General features: G+C 47.9%; 1 protein-coding gene across 1 annotated transcript in view; it reads right to left on the bottom strand.

Moving 5' to 3' along the window:
- Window positions 1-12,825, bottom strand: part of MED27 (mediator complex subunit 27) — a 115,958-nt gene that overhangs the window by 17,561 nt on the left and 85,572 nt on the right. The window contains exons 5-6 of the mRNA XM_066610714.1: window positions 12,417-12,524; window positions 2,231-2,272 (exon numbers count right to left, since the gene is read on the bottom strand). Of these exons, the coding sequence (XP_066466811.1) occupies window positions 2,231-2,272; window positions 12,417-12,524 (150 nt within the window). The remainder of the gene's footprint in view (window positions 1-2,230; window positions 2,273-12,416; window positions 12,525-12,825) is intronic.

The following is a 12,825-nucleotide window of genomic DNA, read 5'->3' on the forward strand; positions in this document are numbered from 1 at the left end:
TTTTCCAATGTGTGGGTTGCATCCGGATTGCTGGCGAGTCCTGAAACAAAGGGCAGGACAAGAGGAATGCAATACCACCAGAATGGCCCCAATCCGATGACCACAGGACCCCAAACAGACTCAAGAAGCAAGTCCCACACCCTCCAAGTTGACAAGGAAAAACGTATTGAGCCCTATTGAAAGCGCAACTGAGCAGCATGTGTGTATCTACTCTAGAGTAACAGAAGAAGTCACTCAAGAGTTGCCCTCCTGCCAAAATGCTTGCCCACCCCTAAGCTGAGTGATACCACAATCAAGCTTTGCCATATCAATTAACACCTGCAATGCACAGGAAACCTCTCTTGATTCTAGCCCAAACAGAATCAAACTAATCCTGCAAATTCATGCCCTATAGTAAATCTGCTGGCCTTTTAAGATGCCACGAGAGCCTCTGAAATCACAAAATTCTCATAATAAAGCGAGGCGCTGCGCAACTAATTATGTCTCTTAATTCCTCCGGGTCAGGAACGTTACAACAAATTACTGCTATTAAAAAAAAATTATGCCTCTTTTCAGCAAAAAAGAAGAAGTTCAAAGTGGTTTACATGGCAAAATACATAGCGTATAAACTGTCTGTATGTTGACATCACAAGAGCATTAGATGCTGGTTGCAGGAATACGGGGGGCGGGGAGAGAGAGCCTGCAATCTGGGGACATTTATAATGCAAAAACATGAAAAAACAGAACCTGAGAAAGGCAGTTTAATGGGAAGAACTAAAGCCATTCCACGGGCTATAATTAGTTTAAAGCATTATTGATGAAGGATTATCGCAGCTGATTCTGTACTAGGCTATTTTGCATTGTGTTCCCCCCTCTGCCTGACAAGGAACGTATTTTCAGAAAGCAGAGAAAGGGCTATCTAATCGCTTAATCCTTCCTGCCTCTGGAGTAACAATCAGGCTATTCTTCTATAACGCTAGTCATGGAGAGGGCTGCTGCTCACCGTACCCCAAAAGGGTATTCTTTGATCTGGAATGCAACAGGGAGTTCCCAATACCCACCGCCTCTAACCCCACCAATCGGAAGCCACCAATCCCGTTACCAGAAACTATACTACCAAGAGAGACCTGAACCAGCTCCCAGGAAGTGTATCAACTAGGCTGGTGGTTCCCAAACTTACTGCTGCTATGATGCCCTCGGAACTTGGAAGTTAGCGACAGCCACACAAAACTAGTGATTTAACCACCATTCACTTCCAGGTTCGGGGCCTAAGGCAAGAGCCTATCGACAGCTGTAAGAGGGTCAGGGCGGGCAGGCTTTTTGCACAATGCAGCTCTATCCACCATGCTGAGCCTTCCTGCTGCGGTTTGGAGGCTCGTATTGCAACCTCGCTACTGGGTGGCAGGCAGCAAGGGGCAGCTTGACACACAGATTGGGAACCACTGTACTAGCTTATCTGATCACACATACTCCAGTCAGTCATTTGGGTCTTGTCCTTTTCCTGAATGAAGTTTTGTTCTCTGTGTGTTTTTTTTTAAACACAGATAAACCCCACCAGTCACAGGGCCCCATACTATCCTTTTTATAAGATAAAAAAGTTAATGCCTGGCAGTTCATTTATCAACCTGTGGAATCGGATCAGGAAATTGTTCAGCATCTGATGCCTTGCTTTGAGCTCCCCACTCCTTCAGAGACGACAACAGCACACAACAAGATCTTTTTGAGCGCGGCCCCCAGATTATACAACGCCCTCTCCCTTGAGGTCCGCTTGGCCTCCTAATTGGTGGGTTTCCATAATCTGGTTAAGATCTTTGCATCCAAACAGGTGTCTTCATTATACTGCTTTCTCCGTACCATTTTGAGCTCGCGCTCAGATATTTCAGCTTCTCTTGGTTAACTGCTCAGGTTGTATATGTCTAGATTTATCAAACTTCTATTCATTTATTTTTCCCTTTGCTGAGTTTATTGGTTTAGTGTATGTTTTTGAAACCCCTTTGATCCCCCATCCCTGATGGGGATGGAAAAGCAGAATAAAAATCCCCAGATTAAAACAAACAAATGGTATAAGGTTTATAGCAAAATGATTAAAGCCATTCCCCTCCCCGATGTTTCACATCACACTTAAGATGGCAGCTCTATAAGACTTACACGGAGAGGAAGAGACAATATTGATGCATGTGTGTACATATATCTTTCCATTAAATTTCAGAAAGCAATAAAAGAGACACTAGTTGGAAACCGAGAGACTTACCTTCTGAAACACTTGGTAGCTGGACTTGGACCATATGTCAAGCTGTGAAAAAAAAACACAGTGTTTCATATTAACATACACGAAGTATAGATTCACTCAAAATGTTTAAACTAAGAGAATATATTTGCTTTGAAGTTATTACTGACTACCCAACCAGCAATGCAAAAGGAAACTGGTTTACCAAGTTTTTACACTAGATCAGCGGTCTCCAAACTGGAGATTGCTGCACTCCCCAAAAGCCCTCCCCAACCTGACCAGGACTTACAGTTCCACCAAACTGTTGCTTCTTTCGTCACCCGATCTGGCCACAGGGATGCTCTGGGCAGTCACCTCTATCGCCTAGCAGGCTTTGCAGCAGGATGTCTGAGCTTCCGCCCAGAGCATTCCTGTGTCCAGATGGGGTGATGAAAAAAGCAGAAGTGCGGCAGAACCATAACCGCTGCTCATGGGGGGGGGGGAAATCTCGCCCAACACCGAATCCATAGTGCAAGCCATAGTGTGGCGACAGCTGCACTAGATAGTGGGCTGTTGCAGATGTTCACTATGGTTAAGGGATCAGGAATGGTTGCATGCCTCTGATATGTGATTCCACCCTCCAGCCTTAATCCATGGCTAAGGGTTACACCTGCGCTCATGTCAACCACAGCCTCAGACTTCAGGCTGACCTCTGAATGAAGTTAACCACAGTCAATAGCCCAGTTCATATAAGCCAACAAATCATTAATTTGCTGGATTGTAAACAAGCCAACAAGTTCACTAGTCCCCTTCCTTCGCCCCTCTGCATGTCAGACTAAATGCACACTTCCCTGGTTTGTTAAGCCACAGTTTTCTGTGATGCTCAAATTATGAAACCTTGGATTTCAGAAATACTGGTTATACTTTGGTATCTGTGGGGGATCAGTTCCGGGCCCCCCTCCCAGCAGATACAGCAATTTGCAAATAAGCAAATCCATGAGTGGTGCCTTCAGAGGACCTCTGGTATATCTGGAGGTGATCTGAGGCGTGGGGAGGTCACAATGAGGAGGTACGTTGAGGCCAACTAGACGCAAGCTGGGACCGGCATTAAGTCAGATTTGTGGGTCCTGAGTCCATGGTTAAGGAGGGCCCACCTGTACCAACAAACCAGGATATCCAACCAGTATCACTCCATGGTCTAATGCAGGGGCGCCCAAACCCCGGCCCTGGGGCCACATGTGGCCCTCGAGGCCTCTCAATGCGGTCCTCAGGAAGCCCCCAGTCTCCAATGAGCCTCTGGCCCTCCAGAGATTCGTTGGAGCCCGCACTGGCCTGACACAGCTGCTCTCAGCGTGAGGGCCACTGTTTGACCTCTTGCGTGAGCTGTGGGACGAGAGCTTCCTCCACTACATGCTGTTTCACGTCTGTGATGCAGTAGCGGCAGCAAAGGAAAGGCCAGCCTTGCTTTGTGCAAGGCCTTGAGCTATTGCAAGACCTTCACTCATTCATATAAGTTCCACCTCTAGTATATTCATTTATGTAAACTTATGTAAATTTATCCAAATTTAAATGTAAATTAATTCTTTTTTCCCCAGCCCCCCGACACAGTGTCAAATAGATGATGTAGCCCTCCTGCCAAAAACTTTGGACACCCCTGGTCTAACGTCATGATTTCTTGGGACTGCTTAAACAGCGGTTTCCTGGCTGGGATGCCATAGGAAACCCACTCCTTAACAAACCAGAAAGCTTTGCATTTAAGTCAGGCACTCAGGGGGAGGAGCCACATGTGGACTCAACAGCTTGTTCACCAACTCAACAAGTTACAATTTGTTCGATTGCCCAAATCAGGCCAGTGGCTCTTCCAACGTAACCTTTCAACATGGCAAAGGCTGGTGGGAATTTGAACTCAGAAGGGGAAGATGAGACCTTATGGCCTGTTTCAAGTCCTTTAGCCATACTTAAGGTTCCGACTGAATTATGCCTGCAGAAGTTCCAACTACTTACATTCAATGTACAGTGAATAAATAGTTCATGAGACATTCTTGACATTTATTTCTCTGTAAGCACAGCACAGGGGCAGCCAACTCTAGAGAAAATGGACAGCTTGATCTCAACATGTCTGGAAAGAGCACTTATGCTGATTCAGACAAGCCAGAAGTCTTGGCGGGCTGGAGTTCCCCTCGCGGACCTACAGTAGCGTTCTCTTTGCAGGGATGTCTACGGGGGTTGCGAGAGCTGCCCATTTCTGTACAGTCACAATCTAAATCCATGCAAACAAGCCCTGTTGGGCTTCTACACCTCCTCTTAGGCAGCACGATCGCTTCAATTCCTTTGGAACAGATTGTGCTGATCCATGTGAATATTTAACAGCCTTGCAGCCGTGTCTACAACAAGGGCATCTCTCCCAAAGCCTTGGCGTACTCTTGTGTCCACAACACAAGCAATTCAGTGACAAGTGACACAGAAAACATTTAGCTGAATTAAGCCAGAAATCCAGCCCGCGGGGACGAAACAGAATGCCCCCTTTGAATATTGTATTTAGATTCCTGGGGAGAAGAAAAAAACTTGGTTCAGCAGAAGTTAAGGTCACACAAGACTGTTCTAGGCCTGCGATTCCGATGCCTTTTTTTACCTTCCAAGAGCAACCTGGCTGAAGAAGCCACACAGGTGGGCATTAACAGGCCTAGGCACAAGGATCTTGCCTTGACGAGGATTTTAAGAGATGGCCTGTCTGACTTCATGGAGACGGTTGCTTTGCTTTCAAAAAAATTAGGGTTTAATGCCTTGCACTGGTCTTCTCTCACTCCGAAGTCATACAGGCTTCGGGTCCATTTCTTTTTGATTCCAAACATTTAACATCTGCTCATTTTTCCCCCTCCCTCCTCTCCAGGTCACCCCACTCAACGAAAGGGATGGCATGCTCGCAGTCATGGTTTTAATTCTCATTATGAAGTCTCATTTACTGAAGCGGAAGCTGGAACATGCCAACAGCACAACATGGGAAAGTGGGGCAAGGACAGAAAATTGGCTTGCTTGAGCCAGCTGAGCGTGAGAGCTGGGGACATGCAACACATTTTTGTTGTGGGTCCCCTGTCAGGAGAAGCCTGGGCCACCCCCAGCAACTGCCCTGCAAGGCGAGCTGTTAAAACTGCAGCTGGAGTGAAAAGATCCTTCCAGAACTAGCCCTGCCTACCCAGGCTGCTAAACAGGGTCTCTATGGGCTGGAAGGACTATAAAAGGTTACCTGCCTGGGCTGGATTCTCACATGAACAACCAGCTACCCTGGCCTCTGGTGCATCATTTCCCATGACTCTTGAGTTCAACTTCTGACTCTGTGCTTGGCAGATGGGAGCAGCCAGGCCCCCACCCAGTAGATACCCATCAATGCCAGCTCCTACTGTATTGTCCTTCCCTTTCCTTCCAGGTCAACTGGAAGATCAAGGGCAGAGCAGGTCATTGCGATAGTGTGCACTCAGTGTTGAAAGGCGGAAGGAGAGAAAAAGGAAGTGTGAAAGGCCAACACAGGCCAGGGGAGAGAAAGCAGAAAGGGGCCTGCTCAAGCTTGGGAGGCCTGGCCAAACCCACCAAAACTGAACTCTCCAGCAGGATCCAAGCCTCCAGGTTAGGCTCTCATTTCCAACTGTGCAGAGCCAAGCCTCAAAACTAGTGGGGGAAGGGGCACTGCTGTGACCTCAGCTTGGCACTTTGCCGCTGGATTCCACCCCACCCGTTGAAGATATGGTTGGCAACCTTCAGTCTCGAAAGACTATGGCATAAGCCTACAGCACCCGGTATGGCATAAGCCTACAGCATCCCAGGCGGCCTCCCATCCAAGTACTAACCAGGCCTGACCCTGCTTAGCTTCCGAGATCAGATGAGATCGGGCATGTGCAGGGTAACAGTGCTTTAGATAGTCAGTGTTGGCAGTTCGAACCATGCAGTGTTGGGGGGACGCACACACACAGTAGACTGGAGTGTCACCCAGGGGCAACCAGAGACGAACATAACATGATAAACAGGACCCCAGTCTTGGCCTCAACTGTCTCCTCCACTGAGTCCACTGAGATCCACCAAGTTGGGGCGGCCAATGCAAAATCTTGATCACCCCCCTCTTTCCTCCCTTGAGTATGCATTCCTGCCCACGTGAGTTGCCCGGCTTCCCATCTGATCAAGTCAATCAGTCCTTCCCCCAAGTTCTTTCATTTTTTAATTACTGAACCATACTGGAAAAGAACAATGGACAGCACAAAAGCGTACAGAATAATATAATCTTTGGGGTTGGGTGCTGGAGAGCCTTGATGCAACTAAATTTTTTGTGAGTTTTAAGGCTCTCCAAGGTTTCCCCCCAAAAAAGCAAAAGCAGCCATACGCAAGGCCGGTAAACCCTCCACCCTGAAACCAGATGAAGGAGGTGGGTCTGCTAAAGAATGCATTGGTGCAGGTCTATTATTCTTCAACTTTTCACTTTCAATCAAGACACACATTTGTAACTAAAAAGCTGCTGAAAGCACAATTTCAAGGCATCCTCTGCATGCGAATTAAATTGAACCTCACTCTCTCTCTCTCTCCTCTCTTTCCCAGTGCCCCACTCTCCCCACCCATCCCTGGCGCAAGTAACAAGAGGCCGTTTTCTGAAGGTCGTCTGAACGATTTCAAAGGCGATAACAAATCAAAACGTTCCCCGCATCTAATATCAAACAGGGCCTGGTGCCAACACTTATTAGAGAAATCGGATTCAGCCCCCCTCCCCTGTACACACACATCCCCGCTTTGAAGTAGAAAGAATGCAGGGATCAGAAATTACTCGAGAGACGGTTCGGGCTGTCTTTGAAGCTTGGCTTTGATACCACCATTTCTTCTCTTCGCTTATGCTGGGAGGCAAAAAAAAAAAAGCTGCCTTTTCTTATTATGGGGTAATTAACAAAAGCGGTGCATTAATATAACCCAGGTTCACTTGGTGTGGTCACCTGACGCTCCCACCTGGTGCAATGCCATGCCAGTCCAGGTGGCCGCATTGTATGTCTGCCCCAAATATGCCAAGTCATGGCTCTCCCTCACTGGCAGCATTTGTAACAGTGGCAAGATGGCCACTGTAATCCCAAAGCAGTTTTATTCCGATTAACAGAAGTGCACAGGAGGGGGTGGGAACAGCAGCGGCTACTGCTGCATCCAATCCCCTTTAATTTCCCAACATGGGGCTGCTCTGACGTGGGCCTGATTTCTCCACATGGGGCTGCTTGGACTTGCACCAGAGGTTTTGCCTGCGCAAGCCCAAGTAGTCCCACAGTGGCTGCTGGGGTTTACCCAGGGGGAAGGGGACAAATGTCCAGCAGCCTCTCTTCCCACACTGGGTACAGCGGGGGCCGTTTCGGCACCACCCCATCGCAGCATGGAAAGTTAGTTCGGATTGGCCGCAGGCAGGACCATGACCCCCCTACTGGTGAAAAACCACTGAACAGAACTGTGCAACTAGTTACTGGGAGATTAATGTGTGTATGCAGTTTTCACCTGGGAAGATGCCCAAGACAGAGGCTTTTGGACCATGCTGTCAGCCAAGGCCAAGGGAAGAACAGTATGTCTGCTCCCATCCCTCAGAACATTCTAGAACAGTGTTCTTCAACCTTGGGGTTGTGACCCCCATGGAGTCACAAAGCCTCAGCTGTGGGGTCGCAGTAAGTTACCGAAATGAAAAAGGCACTACCAGGTCAAGGCGGAAGGCATCTGGTGCACCCCTTCCAGTATCAGAAGACAGTGTCCCTGTCCTGCTCAGATTCTTAGCAATTGTGCTAAAACAGCTTTCACTAGTGCCAGGCTTCATGGCGACCTTTTCTGCTCTCTCCAACAAGAATATTTGATTACAGTGAATAGGGCTGGGAGGGCCTAAAGGAGGTGGAGAGTGGGCGGCAACGGGGGCAGGGAGTGGGTGGTCAGGGTCTCAAGACAAGATTGACGATGGGTCCTCATGCTTTATACATTGAGGTTCTGGGATGAAAAAGGTTGAAGACCATTGTTCTAGAAGGTTCCAAGCCTGCACAGTGCCCTGAACACACCCATGTACATTACTATGCAATCCAGAGGAATCCTGGGGACCCTTCTCAATTCCTTCCCCCCTTTTCCCTAGTGGGATCATCTCTTACCTAGAAAAACGGTCAAATATGCTTTTTCCCCAAATAGAGTAGACAATTTGTCACCGTCCCCCGTCCCCTGCTTACAGACTGAAACACAGCTAAGGAACTGAAGGGTCAGAATATAACACAATGCTATACGTTACAAGAGAGTTCTTTTGAAAAACAATAATTCTCTCCTCATTATAACATGGCCTTTGGGTACCAAGAGCTCATCTGCTTATAATTAACCTTGTATTTTAATGGGTTTTGTAATAAGGAGAGAGAGATCCAGAGACGGGGGAAAGAATGTGAGAGACAGAAGCGCTTAGTACTTGTTACTGGCAAAAGGTGAAACCTGGGTGGGTGTCTCAGCAAGAGACCATTTCACTCTGAAAAGGCAAACAAACTGAGCTGAAGGCTGTCAGGTCCCATTAGTATAGTCTAATGCTCCACCGAAAGCCATATGGAACACAGGCAAGTCAAGAGAAATTAGGGGTTCAAGCAAGGTGAATTTTTCATAAAGCAAATCACTCACGGAAACGGGTCACACTTCCTTTCAACAGCGGCTGTCAAAATGCAGTCCCCGTCATCAAACTCATCCAGAGTAGGTTGCACCCCTGAGTTTGCACGGCAGTGTCCGCCATGAAGCTGGCGCACGATTCCCCAATGGGCTCAGGGAGGAGAAAAAATGAGGAACCGATGTGTTCAAACACGGAGAGTGGGTGTCTGCCAAGACAAAGGCAGGGTAGGAGAAGAAATTGGGAAAGGTAGGGAGATGGGATGTGATAGACAGTTTGGCACAATGAGAGGATGCGGGGACAAAGGAGCGAATAAGCAGCCCATCCTGGGGCATTCCGTGTATAAATGCTTTTATGCGAATGCCCGAAGTCTACGAGCAAAGGTGGGAGAACTGGAATGTCTGGTAACAAGGGAAAACATTGACATAGTAGGCATAACGGAAACCTGGTGGAATGCGGAGAATCAGTGGGATACCGCAATCCCGGGCTATAAACTCTACAGGAGGGACAGGCAGGGGCGTGTTGGAGGTGGGGTGGCCCTTTATGTTAAGGAAGGGATAGAATCCAGCAAAGTAGAGATTGAAGGTGGGTCCGACTCCACCGTAGAATCTCTGTGGGTTAAATTACCAGGCTTGAGCAGCGATGTAATACTGGGGGTGTGTTATCGTCCTCCAGACCAGAAATCTGATGGGGACCTTGAAATGAGGAAACAGATCAGGGAGGTGACAAGGAAGGACAGGGTTGTAATCATGGGGGACTTCAATTATCCTCATATTGACTGGGTCAATTTGTGTTCTGGTCACGATAAGGAAACCGGATTTCTTGACGTGCTAAATGACTGTGGCTTAGATCAGCTAGTCACGGAGCCCACCAGAGGACAGGTGACTCTGGATTTAATTTTGTGCGGTACGCAGGACCTGGTTAGAGATGTAAACGTTACTGAGCCATTGGGGAACAGTGATCATGCTGCGATCCGTTTTGACGTGCACGTTGGGGGAAGAATACCAGGCAAATCTCTAACAAAAACCCTTGACTTCCGACGGGCGGACTTCCCTCAAATGAGGAGGCTGGTTAGGAGGAGGTTGAAAGGGAGGGTAAAAAGAGTCCAATCTCTCCAAAGTGCATGGAGGCTGCTTAAAACAACAGTAATAGAGGCCCAGCAGAGGTGTATACCGCAAAGAAAGAAGGGTTCCACTAAATCCAGGAGAGTGCCCGCATGGCTAACCAGCCAAGTTAGAGAGGCTGTGAAGGGCAAGGAAGCTTCCTTCCGTAAATGGAAGTCTTGCCCTAATGAAGAGAATAAAAAGGAACATAAACTGTGGCAAAAGAAATGTAAGAAGGTGATAGGGGAGGCCAAGCGAGACTATGAGGAACGCATGGCCAGCAACATTAAGGGGAATAATAAAAGCTTCTTCAAATATGTTAGAAGCAGGAAACCCGCCAGAGAAGCGGTTGGCCCTCTGGATGGTGAGGGAGGGAAAGGGGAGATAAAAGGAGACTTAGAGATGGCAGAGAAATTAAATGAGTTCTTTGCATCTGTCTTCACGGCAGAAGACCTCGGGCAGATACCGCTGCCCGAACGGCCCCTCCTGACCGAGGAGTTAAGTCAGATAGAGGTTAAAAGACAAGATGTTTCAGACCTCATTGATAAATTAAAGATCAATAAGTCACCGGGCCCTGATGGCATACACCCAAGGGTTATTAAGGAATTGAAGAATGAAGTTGCTGATCTCTTGACTAAGGTATGCAACTTGTCCCTCAAAACGGCCACAGTGCCAGAAGATTGGAGGATAGCAAATGTCACGCCTATTTTTAAAAAGGGAAAGAGGGGGGACCCGGGAAACTATAGGCCGGTCAGCCTAACATCCATACCGGGTAAGATGGTGGAATGCCTCATCAAAGATAGGATCTCAAAACACATAGACGAACAGGCCTTGCTGAGGGAGAGTCAGCATGGCTTCTGTAAGGGTAAGTCTTGCCTCACAAACCTTATAGAATTCTTTGAAAAGGTCAACAGGCATGTGGATGCGGGAGAACCCGTGGACATTATATATCTGGACTTTCAGAAGGCGTTTGACACGGTCCCTCACCAAAGGCTACTGAAAAAACTCCACAGTCAGGGAATTAGAGGACAGGTCCTCTCGTGGATTGAGAACTGGTTGGAGGCCAGGAAGCAGAGAGTGGGTGTCAATGGGCAATTTTCACAATGGAGAGAGGTGAAAAGCGGTGTGCCCCAAGGATCTGTCCTGGGACCGGTGCTTTTCAACCTCTTCATAAATGACCTGGAGACAGGGTTGAGCAGTGAAGTGGCTAAGTTTGCAGACGACACCAAACTTTTCCGAGTGGTAAAGACCAGAAGTGATTGTGAGGAGCTCCAGAAGGATCTCTCCAGACTGGCAGAATGGGCAGCAAAATGGCAGATGCGCTTCAATGTCGGTAAGTGTAAAGTCATGCACATTGGGGCAAAAAATCAAAACTTTAGATATAGGCTGATGGGTTCTGAGCTGTCTATGACAGATCAGGAGAGAGATCTTGGGGTGGTGGTGGACAGGTCGATGAAAGTGTCGACCCAATGTGCGGCAGCAGTGAAGAAGGCCAATTCTATGCTTGGGATCATTAGGAAGGGTATTGAGAACAAAACGGTTAGTATTATAATGCCGTTGTACAAATCTATGGTAAGGCCACACCTGGAGTATTGTGTCCAGTTCTGGTCGCCGCATCTCAAAAAAGACATAGTGGAAATGGAAAAGGTGCAAAAGAGAGCAACTAAGATGATTACGGGGCTGGGGCACCTTCCTTATGAGGAAAGGCTACGGCGTTTGGGCCTTTTCAGCCTAGAAAAGAGACGCTTGAGGGGGGACATGATTGAGACATACAAAATTATGCAGGGGATGGACAGAGTGGATAGGGAGATGCTCTTTACACTCTCACATAATACCAGAACCAGGGGACATCCACTAAAATTGAGTGTTGGGCGGGTTAGGACAGACAAAAGAAAATATTTCTTTACTCAGCGCGTGGTCGGTCTGTGGAACTCCTTGCCACAGGATGTGGTGCTGGCATCTAGCCTAGACGCCTTTAAAAGGGGATTGGACGAGTTTCTGGAGGAAAAATCCATTATGGGGTACGGGCCATGATGTGTATGCGCAACCTCCTGATTTTAGGAATGGGTTAAGTATGCCAGATGTAGGGGAGAGCACCAGGATGAGGTCTCCTGTTATCTGGTGTGCTCCCTGGGGCATTGGTGGGCCGCTGTGAGATACAGGAAGCTGGACTAGATGGGCCTATGGCCTGATCCAGTGGGGCTGTTCTTATGTTCTTATGTGTGCAGAATACCTTCAGTAGGTGCTAAAATGAGGCAATGGGGTCCAAGGTGATGCATTAGAAGTTTAAGCAAAGGTGCAAGTGTTTTGTTAACTAGTAGATGTGTGCATGTGGGGACACACACACACACACACACACACACACACACACACACACACGTCATTTCAAATTACCCACTTTGCAGAACCATCAACTGAGCTTCTGGTGCCTGGCAACTTGTCCTAACACTGAACTCCACATAACGCTTTATAACAATAGGGCCACATGAAAAGGACTGCTTACCTTGCCGTCTTCTGTGTAGACATTCTCGTGGTACCCCTTCACGATCGTCCGGTCGATGAAGAGACTCCGCATCACGACTATGACCTTCAGCACTTTCCCTAAGGTCACCTGCCGGTGGGGGGGAGGTAAAGAATAAGCATTTAAGGGAAACGGATCAGAATTCACAAGGTTGAAAAGCCAAAGGCGAAGCTGCGCTTGCAACCAGAAAAGAAACAGGTAGTTAAGGGCTGGAACGAAGGAGCACGTACGACAGCCAGCAAAAGTGGTTTCTCTGCATTGAGTTCTGCCCCCATAACTTTTACAATCACTTATTCCACACTGCAGGTTTCAGAGGGACAAGCAATCACCTAAGCCCACTCTAAGCTTCTCAAGTCACAATTTGTTAGTACAGGTGAGGCCTCTGTATCTG

The sequence above is a fragment of the Tiliqua scincoides genome, chromosome 16 (genome assembly GCF_035046505.1).
Source record: "Tiliqua scincoides isolate rTilSci1 chromosome 16, rTilSci1.hap2, whole genome shotgun sequence".
Classification (NCBI taxonomy): Eukaryota; Metazoa; Chordata; class Lepidosauria; order Squamata; family Scincidae; genus Tiliqua; species Tiliqua scincoides.